The 12,086-nt window shown below is 40.0% G+C and overlaps 1 protein-coding gene across 2 annotated transcripts in view; it reads right to left on the bottom strand.

Moving 5' to 3' along the window:
- LOC111977127 (prickle-like protein 2) overlaps positions 1-12,086 on the bottom strand; it is a 41,800-nt gene that overhangs the window by 4,778 nt on the left and 24,936 nt on the right. For both annotated transcript variants that reach the window (XM_024006444.2, XM_024006445.2), the window contains exon 5: positions 3,333-3,470. In XM_024006444.2, coding sequence (XP_023862212.1) covers positions 3,333-3,470 — 138 coding nt within the window. The remainder of the gene's footprint in view (positions 1-3,332; positions 3,471-12,086) is intronic.

The raw sequence follows: 12,086 nt of genomic DNA, 5'->3' as shown, positions 1-12,086 counted from the left end.
TACATCCCAGCTCGCACATTTGATTCCTTGGAAGTTGTGGGAACGTACATTTTTGGTTTCCCATTTGTTCTGGGAACGAAGCCATACGCTTCCTGACTAGTAAAACTGAACTTTTTTTTTTTAAACGCTCCGAGAACAGAACTAAACATTTTGCCTGTTCTGTGAATGTTTATTTTTAGGTTGCAGGGAGGTTCTGAGAACGTTTTGCTCTGGTTCCTTGACAGTTTTCCTGGGAGGTTTAATTAACTCAGAGAACTAAAATGATAGGTTATTTGTAGGTAAAAAAAAAAAAAAAAAGAATCACTGAATGTTTCTATAAGACCTTTAATAACGCTGCTAGCTTATTTTGGGTTAACTTTTTTGAACTCCAAGAACAGATATGCATTAATCATGGAAACACATGTATTTTTTATTGTGACACGGCATCAGTGAGATTCGAATGTATAATCCTCTGTTCTCTATCCATGGAATTAGTTCACTGCGCCACCAGGATGGAGCAAGCCTGACATGTTTTTAGTCTATTCAAAAATACCCCATTTCAAAGGAAACAAGCACTCATTAAGATCAGGTGTGGCCAAATAGTGGGCGAGACCAACATACCTGAACACACTTAACAAGAGAGGATAGAGAGTGTTTTGTTGATGCTGAGAACGTAATGTACATGTTTTTAAATAACATTCTTGGAACGTTCTCTGAACATTAAACATGTTCTTGTTTTTTTATGGAAAGTTCTCTTAGCGTTCTTGGAACAATTTGAGAACATGACTAAATATAACCATAAGGAAACATTATGCAGAAGTACTGAAATTCCCACAGAAGAATGTTGTTTCTTGAAGTTCTCTGAACTATTTGAGACCATTCCCGATGTAAAACCATTTGGAGAACGTTCCTAGAACATTACCAAAATTGTATTAAAATGTAACCATGTTTGAACTTTTAGGGAAAGTTCTGTTAAAGTAATGCTAGCACGCATGGTTAATTCACAATCATTGCCCTACTACGTAAACAGAGGACATCCAAGATGGAAAATGAATAACTTCAGTGGGGTAAGGAAATGTTCAGTCTAAAATTAATTAACTAACTAGTTAATTTATAACAAAACATACATTTGATTAGCTAGACGATTTTGAGTTGATAGCAAGCAAGCTAAACTTTTAGCTGGCTGACTTTCTATGTGCTGAACAATGCAAGCTAACAGTTGCTACTTGCTAGCCACACGATAGTAACATTTAACAGGTTGCAGTTGTCTAATATGTCACTTGTTTTAGTATAGAAGGTTTATTATAACGTTTTGAAAATGTGTGTGATGATTTATGCGCCCTATTCATGATGTTAGTGGCAAACGATGTCTGAAGTCCAACGGTTTATGCGAGCTAGCTACTGTGTGTGTGTGTTTGTTTATTACGGAAGGGCTGGGGCGGTCCTACGTAAAACAGTACATCATGATTAATTCAAGTTTACATAAAGTTTTATTGACTCCAACCTAAGCATTTCAAACACTCCACAAATTTCTTGTTAACAAACTATAGTTTTGGCAAGTCGGTTAGGACATCTACTTTGTGCATGAGAAGTAATTTTTCCAACAATCGTTTACAGACAGATTATTTCGCTTAATCACAATTCCAGTGGGTCAGAAGTTTACATACACTAAGCTGACTGTGCCTTTAAACAGCTTGGAAAATTCCAGAAAATTGTCATGGCTTTAGAAGCTTCTGATAGGCTAATTGACATCATTTGAGTCAATTGGAGGTGTACTTGTGGATGTATTTCAATGCTTACATTCAAACTCAGTGCCTCTTTGCTTGACATCATGTGAAAATCAAAAATCAGCCAAGACCTCAGAAAAACAATTGTAGACCTCCACAAGTCTGGTTCATCCTTGGGAGCAATTTCCAAATGCCTGAAGGTACCACGTTCATCTGTACAAACAATAGTACGTAAGTATAAACACCATGGGACCACACAGCCGTCATACCCTCAGGAAGGAGACGCGTTCTGTCTCCTAGAGATGAACGTACTTTGGTGCGAAAAGTGCAAATCAATCCCAGAACAGTAAAGGACCTTGTGAAGATGCTGGTGGAAACAGGTACAAAAGTATCTACATCCACAGTTAAACGAGTCCTATATCGACATAACCTGAAAGGCCGCTCAGCAAGGAAGAAGCCACTGTTCCAAAACAGCAATAAAAAAGCCAGACTACGGGTTGGAACTGCACATGAGGACAAAGATCATACTTTTTGGAGAAATGTCCTCTGGTCTGATGAAACAAAAATAGAACTGTTTGGCCATAATGACCATCGTTATGTTTGGAGGAAAAGGGGGGAGGCTTGCAAACCGAAGAACACCATCCCAACCGTGAAGCACGGGGGTGGCAGCATCATGGTGTGGGGGTGCTTTGCTGCAGGAGGGACTGGTGCACTTCACAAAATAGATGGCATCATGAGGGAGGGAAATTATGTGGATATATTGAAGCAACATCTCAAGACATCAGTCAGGAAGTTAAAGCTTGGTCGCAAATGGACAATGACTCCAAGCATACTTCCCAAGTTGTGGCAAAATGGCTTAAGGACAACAAAGTCAAGATATTGGAGTGGCCATCACAAAGCCCTGACCTCCATCCCATAGAAAATGTGTGGGCAGAACTGAAAAAGCGTGTGCGAGCCACTGGGAATGTGATTAAAGAAATAAAAGCTGAAATAAATCATTCTCTCTACTATTATTCTGACATTCACATTCTTAAAATAAAGTGGTGATCCTAACTGACCTAAAACGGAATTTTTACTGGGATTAAATGTCAGGAATTGTGAAAAATTGAGTTTAAATGTATTTGGCTAAGGTGTATGTAAACTTTCAACTTCATGTGCCTGGCTTGGTGTGTATTTCAGTATCTGGTATTTAAAATGCTTTTTTTCTGTGTATTTGAGCCTTTTCAAAAGAGCCCAAAATAAGTATCTTTATTTGAGTATTTGAATGGTTATTTGTAAAAACCAAAGTCTAACAAATTTTATTTGAGAGTATTTTAAAATACTTAATTCAAATACTATTTTTAAATACCTGGGTTAAATGCATGGGAGTGTATTTGAGTATTTTAAAATACTTTCCAAGTTAATTTCCAAATACATAAAAATATTAAACCACTTGTATTTTCAAATATAATGTGAATATTTACTTCAAATGTGAAAATAATTGAGATATTTGAACCCAGGTCTGATACATACACCAAAAACCAGAGAATTCCCTAATTCCTCCTGTCTCCATCTCCCTGGTTCCTCACTCTCACTGTATCCATCCCACCCTGATCTCCCACCCCCCCCTCCCTCAGCAGTATCTACCTGTTGGCAGATGGCTCCGGTCATGGTGACAGGGAACAGTCTGACCATGCCTCTGCCCAGGTTCTCTCGTTTCCTCTGCTGACTGAACATACACAGCTCCTTCTTTTCCTCCTCATCCAGATGGTTACAGTATTGAGGCTGGAAACACAAAACACATACAGAAGTTATAATGCTGACTCAAGCAGAACAAACTAGTGAGGAACAAAACAAAAACACCAGTACCAGTCAAAAGTTTGGACACCTACTCATTCAAGTTTTTTTTTTTTTTTTTACTATTTTCTACATTGTAGAATAATAGTGAAGACATCAAAAACTATGAAATAACACATACGGAATCATGTAGTAACCCCCAAAAAAGTATTAAACAAATCAAAACATATTTGAGATTTGAGATTCTTCAAAGTAGCCACAGCTTCTCTCAACCAGCTTCAGGAGGAATGCTTTTCCAACAGTCTTGAAGAAGTTCCCACATATGCTGAGCACTTGTTGGCTGCTTTTCCTTCGCTCTGCGCTCCAACTCATCCCAAACCATCTTAATTGGGTTGAGGTCAGGTGATTGTGGAGGCCATTTCATCTGATGCAGCACTCCATCACTCTCCTTCTTGGTCAAATAGCCCTTACACAGCCTGGAGGTGTGTTAGGTCATTGTCCTGTTGAAAAACAAACGATACTCACTAAGCGCAAACCAGATGGGATGGCGTATCGCTGCAGAATGCTGTGGTAGCCATGCTGGTTAAGTGTGCCTTGAATTCTAAATAAATAACTGACAGTGTCACCAGCAAAGCACCCCTACACTGTCACACCTCCTCCTCCATGCTTCACTGTGCGAACCACACATGCAAAGATAATCCGTTCACCTACTCTGCGTCTCACAAAGACACAGCGGTTGGAATCAAAAATCTCAAATTTGGACTCCACCGGTCTAATTGCTCGAGTTTCTTGGCCCAAGAAATTATCTCCTTATTTTTTATTTTATATTTCACCTTTGTTAACTAGGCAAGTCAGTTAAGAACACATTCTTATTTACAATGACGGCCTACCAAAAGGCCTCCTGCGGGGATGGGACCTGGGATTAAAAATAAAAAATAAATATAATATAAACATAGGACAAAACACGTGTCACAACAAGAGAGACAACACTACATAAAGAGAGACCTAAGACAACAACATAGCAAGGCAGCAACATGACAACACTGCATAATAGCAACATAACATGGTAGCAGCACAAAAAATGGTACAAACATTATTGGGCACAGACAACAGCACAAAGGGCAAGGTAGAGACAACAATACATCACAAAGCAGCCACAACTGTCAGTAAGAGTGTCCATGATTGAGTCTTTGAATGAAGAGATTGAGATTCAAACTGGACAGTTTTGTGTTTGTTGCAGCTCGTTCCAGTCGCTAGCTGCAGCGAACTGAAAAGAGGAGCGACCCAGGGATGTGTGTGCTTTGGGGACCTTTAACAGAATGTGACTGGCAGAACGGGTGTTGTATGTGGAGGATGAGGGCTGCGGTAGATATCTCAGAAAGGAGAGAGTGAGGCCTAAGAGGATTTTATAAATAAGCATCAACCAGTGGGTCTTGAGACGGGTATACAGAGACGACCAGTTTACAGAGGAGTATAGAGTGCAGTGATGTGTCCTATAAGGAGCATTGGTGGCAAATCTGATGGCCGAATGGTAAAGAACATCTAGCCGCTCGAGAGCACCCTTACCTGCCGATCTATAAACTACGTCTCCGTAATCTAGCATGGGTAGGATGGTCATCTGAAATCAGGTTTAGTTTGGCAGCTGGGGTGAAAGAGTGACTACAAGAGGAAACCAAGTCTAGATTTAACTTTAGCCTGCAGCTTTGATATGTGCTGAGAGTGTACTGTCTAGCCATACTCCCAAATACCTGTATGTGTTGACTACCTCAAGCTCTAAACCCTCAGGAGGTATTAATCACACCTGTAGGGAGAGGGGCATTCTTCTTACCAAACCACATGACCTTTGTTTTGGAGGTGTTCAGAACAAGGTTAAGGGTAGAGAAAGCTTGTTGGACACTAAGACAGCTTTGTTGTAGAGCATTTAACACAACATCCGGGGAGGGGCCAGCTGAGTATAAGACTGTATCATCTGCATATAAATGGATGAGAGAGTTTCCTACTGCCTGAGCTATGTTGTTAATGTAAATTGAGAAGAGTGTGGGGCCTAGAATTAAGCCTTGGGATACTCCCTTGGTGACAGGCAGAGGCTGAGACAGCAGATTTTCTGACTTTATACACTGCACTCGAGGTAGTTAGCAAACCAGGCCAAAGACCAGAGACTCCAATACTCCTTAGCCGGCCCACAAGAATGGAATGGTCTATCGTATCAAAAGCTTTGGCCAAGTCAATAAAAATAGCAACACAATATTGCTTAGAACCAAGGGCAATGGCGACATCATTGAGGACCTTTAAGGTTGCAGTGACACATCCATAACCTGAACGGAAACCAGATTGCATACCAGAGAGAATACTATAGACATCAAGAAAGCCAGTCAGTTAATTATTGACATGTTTTTCCAACACTTTTGTTAAACAGGGCAAATTAGAAATAGGCCTATAACAGTTAGGATCAGCTTGATCTCCCCCATTAAATAAAGGACAAACCGTGGCTGCCTTCCAAGCAATGGGAACCTCCCCAGAAAGGAGAGACAGGTTAAAAAGATGGCAATAGGCTTGGCGATGATAGGGGCAGCAACCTTAAAGAAGAAAGGGTCTAAACCATCTGACTCAGATGTTTTTATGGGGTCAAGTTTAAGGAGCTCCTTTAGGACCTCGGACTCAGTGACTGCCACATCATCAACCATATCATCAACATTAAGGGACATGGGCAGCTGTGAGGAGGAGGGTTTATTCTCCAGGTCTTTAACCGTTTTCCAGAACATCTTGGGGTTAGATCCACAGAGAGAGTACTGCTCCTTAAAGTTACTAACTTGCCTCCTGGATAGCCTGAGTGCACTTATTCCTCATTTGCCTGAACGAGAGCCAGTCAGCCTGAGTATGCGTGTGCCGAGCCTCACGCCAAATGCAATTCTTGAGGTGGGGTAACTCTGCAAGAACAAGGTCAAACCAGGGGCTGAACCTGTTTTTAATTCAAATTTTCTTTATGGGGGCGTATTTGTTAACAATACCACTGAAAATATCAAAAAAGAAGGTCCAAGCGTCTTCAACAGAGGGGATCAAACTGATTCTTTACCATTTTACAGAGGCCAGTTCATGAAGGAAGGCTTGCTCATTAAAGTTTTTTAGCAAGCGTCTATGACAAATCACGACAGGTCGTTTCACTGAGCAGTCATTATGAACACAGGCTGTAAAACAGTGATCACTAAGGTCATTACAGAAAACACCAGACTGATACCTATCAGGATTATTTGTGAGGATAACATCGAGGAGAGTAGCATTTTCTGGGTGTTTGGAGTCATACCTTGTGGGATTGCTAATAATCTGAGAAAGATTTAGGGAGTCCCATTGCTTTAGGACTTGGTCAGGTGGTTTAAGCATGTCCCAGTTTAGGTCACCTAGCAGGACAAATTCAGACTCAGTGTAAGGGACCAGGAGAGAGCTTGGGGCAGGTAGGGTACAGGCCGGTGCTGATGGAGGACGATAGCACCCAGCAACAGTCAACAAAGAGCTATTTGAAAGTTTAATGCTTAAAACCAGGAAATCAAATTGTTTGGACAGACTTGGTGGAGACAACCGAGCACTGAAGGTGATCCTTGGGAAAGATTGCCACTCCCCTACCTTTGGAAGATCTGTCTTGCCGAAAAAGGTTTTCCTTTTCTCAATAGGGGGTGCTGTTTACACTTTGTAGGAATTTCGTTCCCAAATTAAACTGCCTCGTACTCAATTCTTGCTCGTACAATATGCATATTATTATTACTATTGGATAGAAAACACTCTCTAGTTTTCTAAAACCGTTTGAATTATATCTGTGAGTTAAACAGAACTCGAGTTGGAGCAATTTTCCTGTGAGGAAGTGAGAAGTCTGAAATCGAGGTCTCTGTTCCAGGGTCGGTTTATAAATTCCCTTGTAAGCTTGGGGCTACATGCACTGCATACGCTTCCCTAGATGTCAGTAAGCGGTGAGACCTTGAATGGAGTGGAGTAGCACCATCTGGGGGAGTTATAATCCTCTGGAACGGAAGGACCGACCTTTTGACGCGGGGGCTGACCGCAGCAGGGACACACCAGCATGGCGTCCTGAAAAGCTTTCGGTTTAGCAGTTCTATACATCTCCGGCTACTGATTTAATTTGTTTTTGTCTTAACTTCATAAGGTAGTTAATTTAAACCGCTTATAGCAGTTTATATCAGTTTATTGGGATTTTTCTGGAGTTTTCTTGTTCAGGCTTATCGCGAGTTGGGAACCTCTCCGGTAACATTGTTGGCGGTTAGCAGCTAATTCTACACGGAGTAGAGGAACATATTTCAACAAAAGACAAATTGTTCTGGACACAAGGACCACTTGCCCAAGATTCTGATGGAAACTCCATCAAAGAGGTAAGAGCTATTTTATGAGTTAATTCGTATTTCTGTGGAAGAATGTAAAATTATTGTCCGCCATTAAATTTTGGCATGGTCTCGCTGTTAACGCACGCTGTATGTCGGCGTAACGTTAATTTAAAAAATCTAACACAGCGGTTGCATTAAGAATAATGCACTCTTTTCATTTGCTGTCCAACCTGTATTTTTTATTCAAGTTTACGATTAGTTATCGATTAGATTAGGTGCCTCTCCAAGATGGCGCCGGGGCAGATTGCCTGAAATGTTGCTACTAATCACATTGTATAACCACGATTTGTGCCACTAAATATGCAAATTTCGAACAAAATCCTAATATCATGTGTAATAGATGTTACAGGACTGTCATCTGATGAAGTATATGAAGGTTAGTCAAAAATTATATATCTTTTGCTGGTTTGTTAGGATCGCTAACCTTTGCTGCTGGTAAACGGCTTGTGTTTCCTGGCTATTGTGGTAAGCTAATATAATGCTATATTGTGTTTTCGCTGTAAAACATCTTAAAAAATCTGAAAATATTGGCTGGGATTCAAAATGATGTTGGTCTTTCATTTGCTGTACGCTTGTGTTATTTTTCAGAAAAGTTTTATGATGAGTATTAAGGTATTTGACGTTGGTCTCTGTAATTATTCTGGCTGCTTCGGCACTATTTCAGATTGCAGCTGCCAATGTAGAACTGTGATTTATACCTGAAATATGCACATTTTTCTAACAAAACATTAGCTATACACATAAATATGTTATCAGACTGTCATCTGATGAAGTTGTTTCTTGTTAGTGGCTATTTATATCTTTATTTGGTCGAAATTGTGATAGCTACCTATGCAGGAAAAAATTGTGGGAAAAAAAAGTTGTCTTTTGCTATCGTGGTTAGCTAATAGATTTACATATTGTGTCTTCCCTGTAAAACATTTTAAAAATCAGAAATGATGGCTGGATTCACAAGATGTGTATCTTTCATCTGGTGTCTTGGACTTGTGATTTAAATGATATTTAGATGCTAGTATTTACCTTGTGACGCTATGCTAGGCTATGCTAGTCAGCTTTTTTACTGATGGGGGTGCTCCCGGATCCGGGATTGGGACCAATTAGAAGTTATAACCAGCAAGGTTAACATCAGTATTCAAAACACTCTTCCTTAACCACGTCTCAGTATTGACCAACACATCTGGATTGGAGCTGTGAACCCACACTTTCAATTGATCAGAGCACAAGTCAGAATTGGGGCTAGCAACAGTAGATGGGCCAGGTTGTACATGCACATTTCCAGATATCATCAACAGTAATACAATCAAGGCACGGCAGAGGACAGGGAGAGCTCTGCATTGCTGATTTATGACATCTGAATGTTATAAATGTCCTTTAGTAGTGGTTTCTTTGCAGCAATTCGACCATGAAGGCCTGATTCACAAGATCTCCTCTGAATAGTTGATGTTGAAATGTGTCTGTTACTTGAACTCTGTGAAGCATTTATTTGGGCTGCAATTTCTGAGGCTGGTAACTCTAATGAACATGTCCTCTGCAGCAGAGGTAACTCTGATTCTTCCTTTCCTGTGGCGGTCCTCATGAGAGCCAGTTTCATCATAGCGCTTGATGGTTTCTGTGACTGTACTTGAAGAAGTTCTTGAAAGTTTCCAGATGATGGACTGTTGTTTCTCTTTGCTTATTTGAGCTTTCTTGCCATAATATGGACTTGGTCTTTTACAAAATAGGGCTATCTTCTGTATACCAACCCTACCTTGTCACTACACAACTGATTGGCTCAAACACATTAAAGGAAAGAAATTCCACAAATTAACTTTTAAAGACACACCTGTTAACCTGTCTGGGAACGGGGTTCCGCTAGCTGTTTCGCCAACAGCCAATGAAATTGCAGGGCGCCAAATTCAATCAACAGGAATCTCATTATTTAAATTTCTCAAACATACAAGTATGAGACAACATTTTAAAGATAAACTTCTCGTTAATCCAACCACAGTGTCCGATTTCAAAAAGGCTTTTCGGTGAAAGCAGAACATATCATTATGTTAGGTCAGCAACTAGTCACAGAAAGCATACAACCATTTTCCAACCAAAATGAGGAGTCACAAAAAGCAGAAATAGAGATAAAATGAATCACTAACCTTTGATATTCTTCATCAGATGACACTCCCAGGACAACATGTTACACAATACATGTATGTTTTGTTCGATCAAGTTCATATTTATATCCAAAAACCTCAGTTTACATTTGGCTTTACCTCCAAAACATCCCGTAAATTTGCACAGAGCCACATCAATTTACAGAAATACTCATAATAAACTTTGATAAAAGATACAAGTATTATGCACAGAATTATAGATATACTTCTCCTTAATGCAACCGCTTTGTCAGATTTCAAAAAAGCTTTACTTAAAAAGCAAACCATGCAATAATCCGAATACGGCGCTCAGAGACCAAAACAAGCCAAACATATACCCGCCATGTTGCGGAGTCAACAGAAGTCAGAAATAACACTATAAATATTCACTTACCTTTGATGATCTTCATCAGAATGCACTCCCAGGAATGACAGTTCCACAATAAATGTTTGATTTGTTCAATAACGACCATAATTTATGTCCAAATACCTCCTTTTTGTTTGCGCGTTTAGCCCAGTAATCCAAATGCTCAATGCGATCGCTTTGTTCAGACGAAAAGTCAAAAAAGTAATATTACAGTTCGTAGAAACATGTCAAACGAAGTACAGAATCAATCTTTAGGATGTTTTTATCATAAATCTTCAATAATGTTCCAACCGGAGAATTCCTTTGTCTTCAGAAATGCAATGGAACTCAAGCTAACTCTCACGTGAACGCGCATGGTCAGCTCATGGCACTCTGGGAGAGACCTTACTCAATCCCCTCTCATTCGCCCCCACTTCCCAGTAGAAGCATCAAACAAGGTTCTGAAGACTGTTGACATCTAGTGGAAGCCTTAAGAAGTGCAATTTGACCCCATAGACACTGTATATTCAGTGTCTACAGGCTCTCAAAGTGCTTGATAGGAAGCTCAATAGCCATCATCACTGTTACATCCTCAGAAAGCATGAGCTTCTGAGTTGGGAAAATCTTGTGCAATACACTGACGCATGTCTTTTATTCAAGATCCTAAATGGCCTGGCTCCCCCTCCACTCAGTATTTTTGTTAAACAGAAAACCCAAACATATGGCAGCAGATCCACAAGGTCTGCCATGAGGTGACTGTATAGTTCCCTTAAGGAAAAACAACACCTTTAGTAAATCCGCTTTCTCTGTGAGAGCTTCCTATGTCTGGAATACATTGCCATCAGACACATAACTGCACCACATATCACACTTTCACAAAATGAATGAAGACATGGCTAAAGGTGAATCAGATTTGTGAACATATTCCCTAGCTGTGTATTGCCGCTTTCCATGTTGTCTGTTGTCTGTAGCTTGTGAGGTGTGGAAACACTTTGCTGCTTTTATGAATTTTGTCTTGCTGCTTTTTGTTCTATGTTGCTCTGTCTGTATGCTACGTCTTGCTTGTCCTATTTTGCTCTGTCTGTATGCTATGTTGCTCTGCGTGTGCTCACTGCTCAATGATTGTCTATATTGTAATTGTTTTTAATAACCTGCCCAGGGACTGCGGTTGAAAATTAGCCGGCTGGCTAAAACCGGCACTTTTACTGAAACGTTGATTAATGTGCACTGTCCCTGTAAAAATAAACTAAATAAACTAAACGATTGGCAAAGAGTTGAAAAACTACAAACCTCAGATTTCCCACTTCCTGGTTGGATTTTTCTCAGGTTTTCACCTGCCATATGAGTTCTGTTATACTCACAGACATCATTCAAACAGTTTTAGAAACTTCAGAGTGTTTTCTATCCAAATATACTAATAATATGCATATATTAGCAGCTGGGACTGAGTAGCAGGCAGTTTACTCTGGGCACGCTTTTCATCCAAACGTGAAAATGCTGCCCCCTATCCCAAACAAGTTAATTGAAATGCATTGCAGGTGACTACCTCATGAAGCTGGTTGAGAGAATGCCAAGATAGTGCAATGCTGTCATCAAGGCAAAGGGTGGCTACTTTGAAGAAATGTTTAACACTTTTTTGGTTACTACATGATTCCATGTGCTATTTCATAGTTTTGATGTCTTCACTATTATTCTACAATGTAGAAAAGTCAAAAATAATAAATATCATTTTTTTTTTTAA

The sequence above is a fragment of the Salvelinus sp. IW2-2015 genome, linkage group LG17 (genome assembly GCF_002910315.2).
Source record: "Salvelinus sp. IW2-2015 linkage group LG17, ASM291031v2, whole genome shotgun sequence".
NCBI classification, from domain to species: domain Eukaryota; kingdom Metazoa; phylum Chordata; class Actinopteri; order Salmoniformes; family Salmonidae; genus Salvelinus; species Salvelinus sp. IW2-2015.
This window is presented reverse-complemented; position numbering and strand designations above follow the sequence as displayed.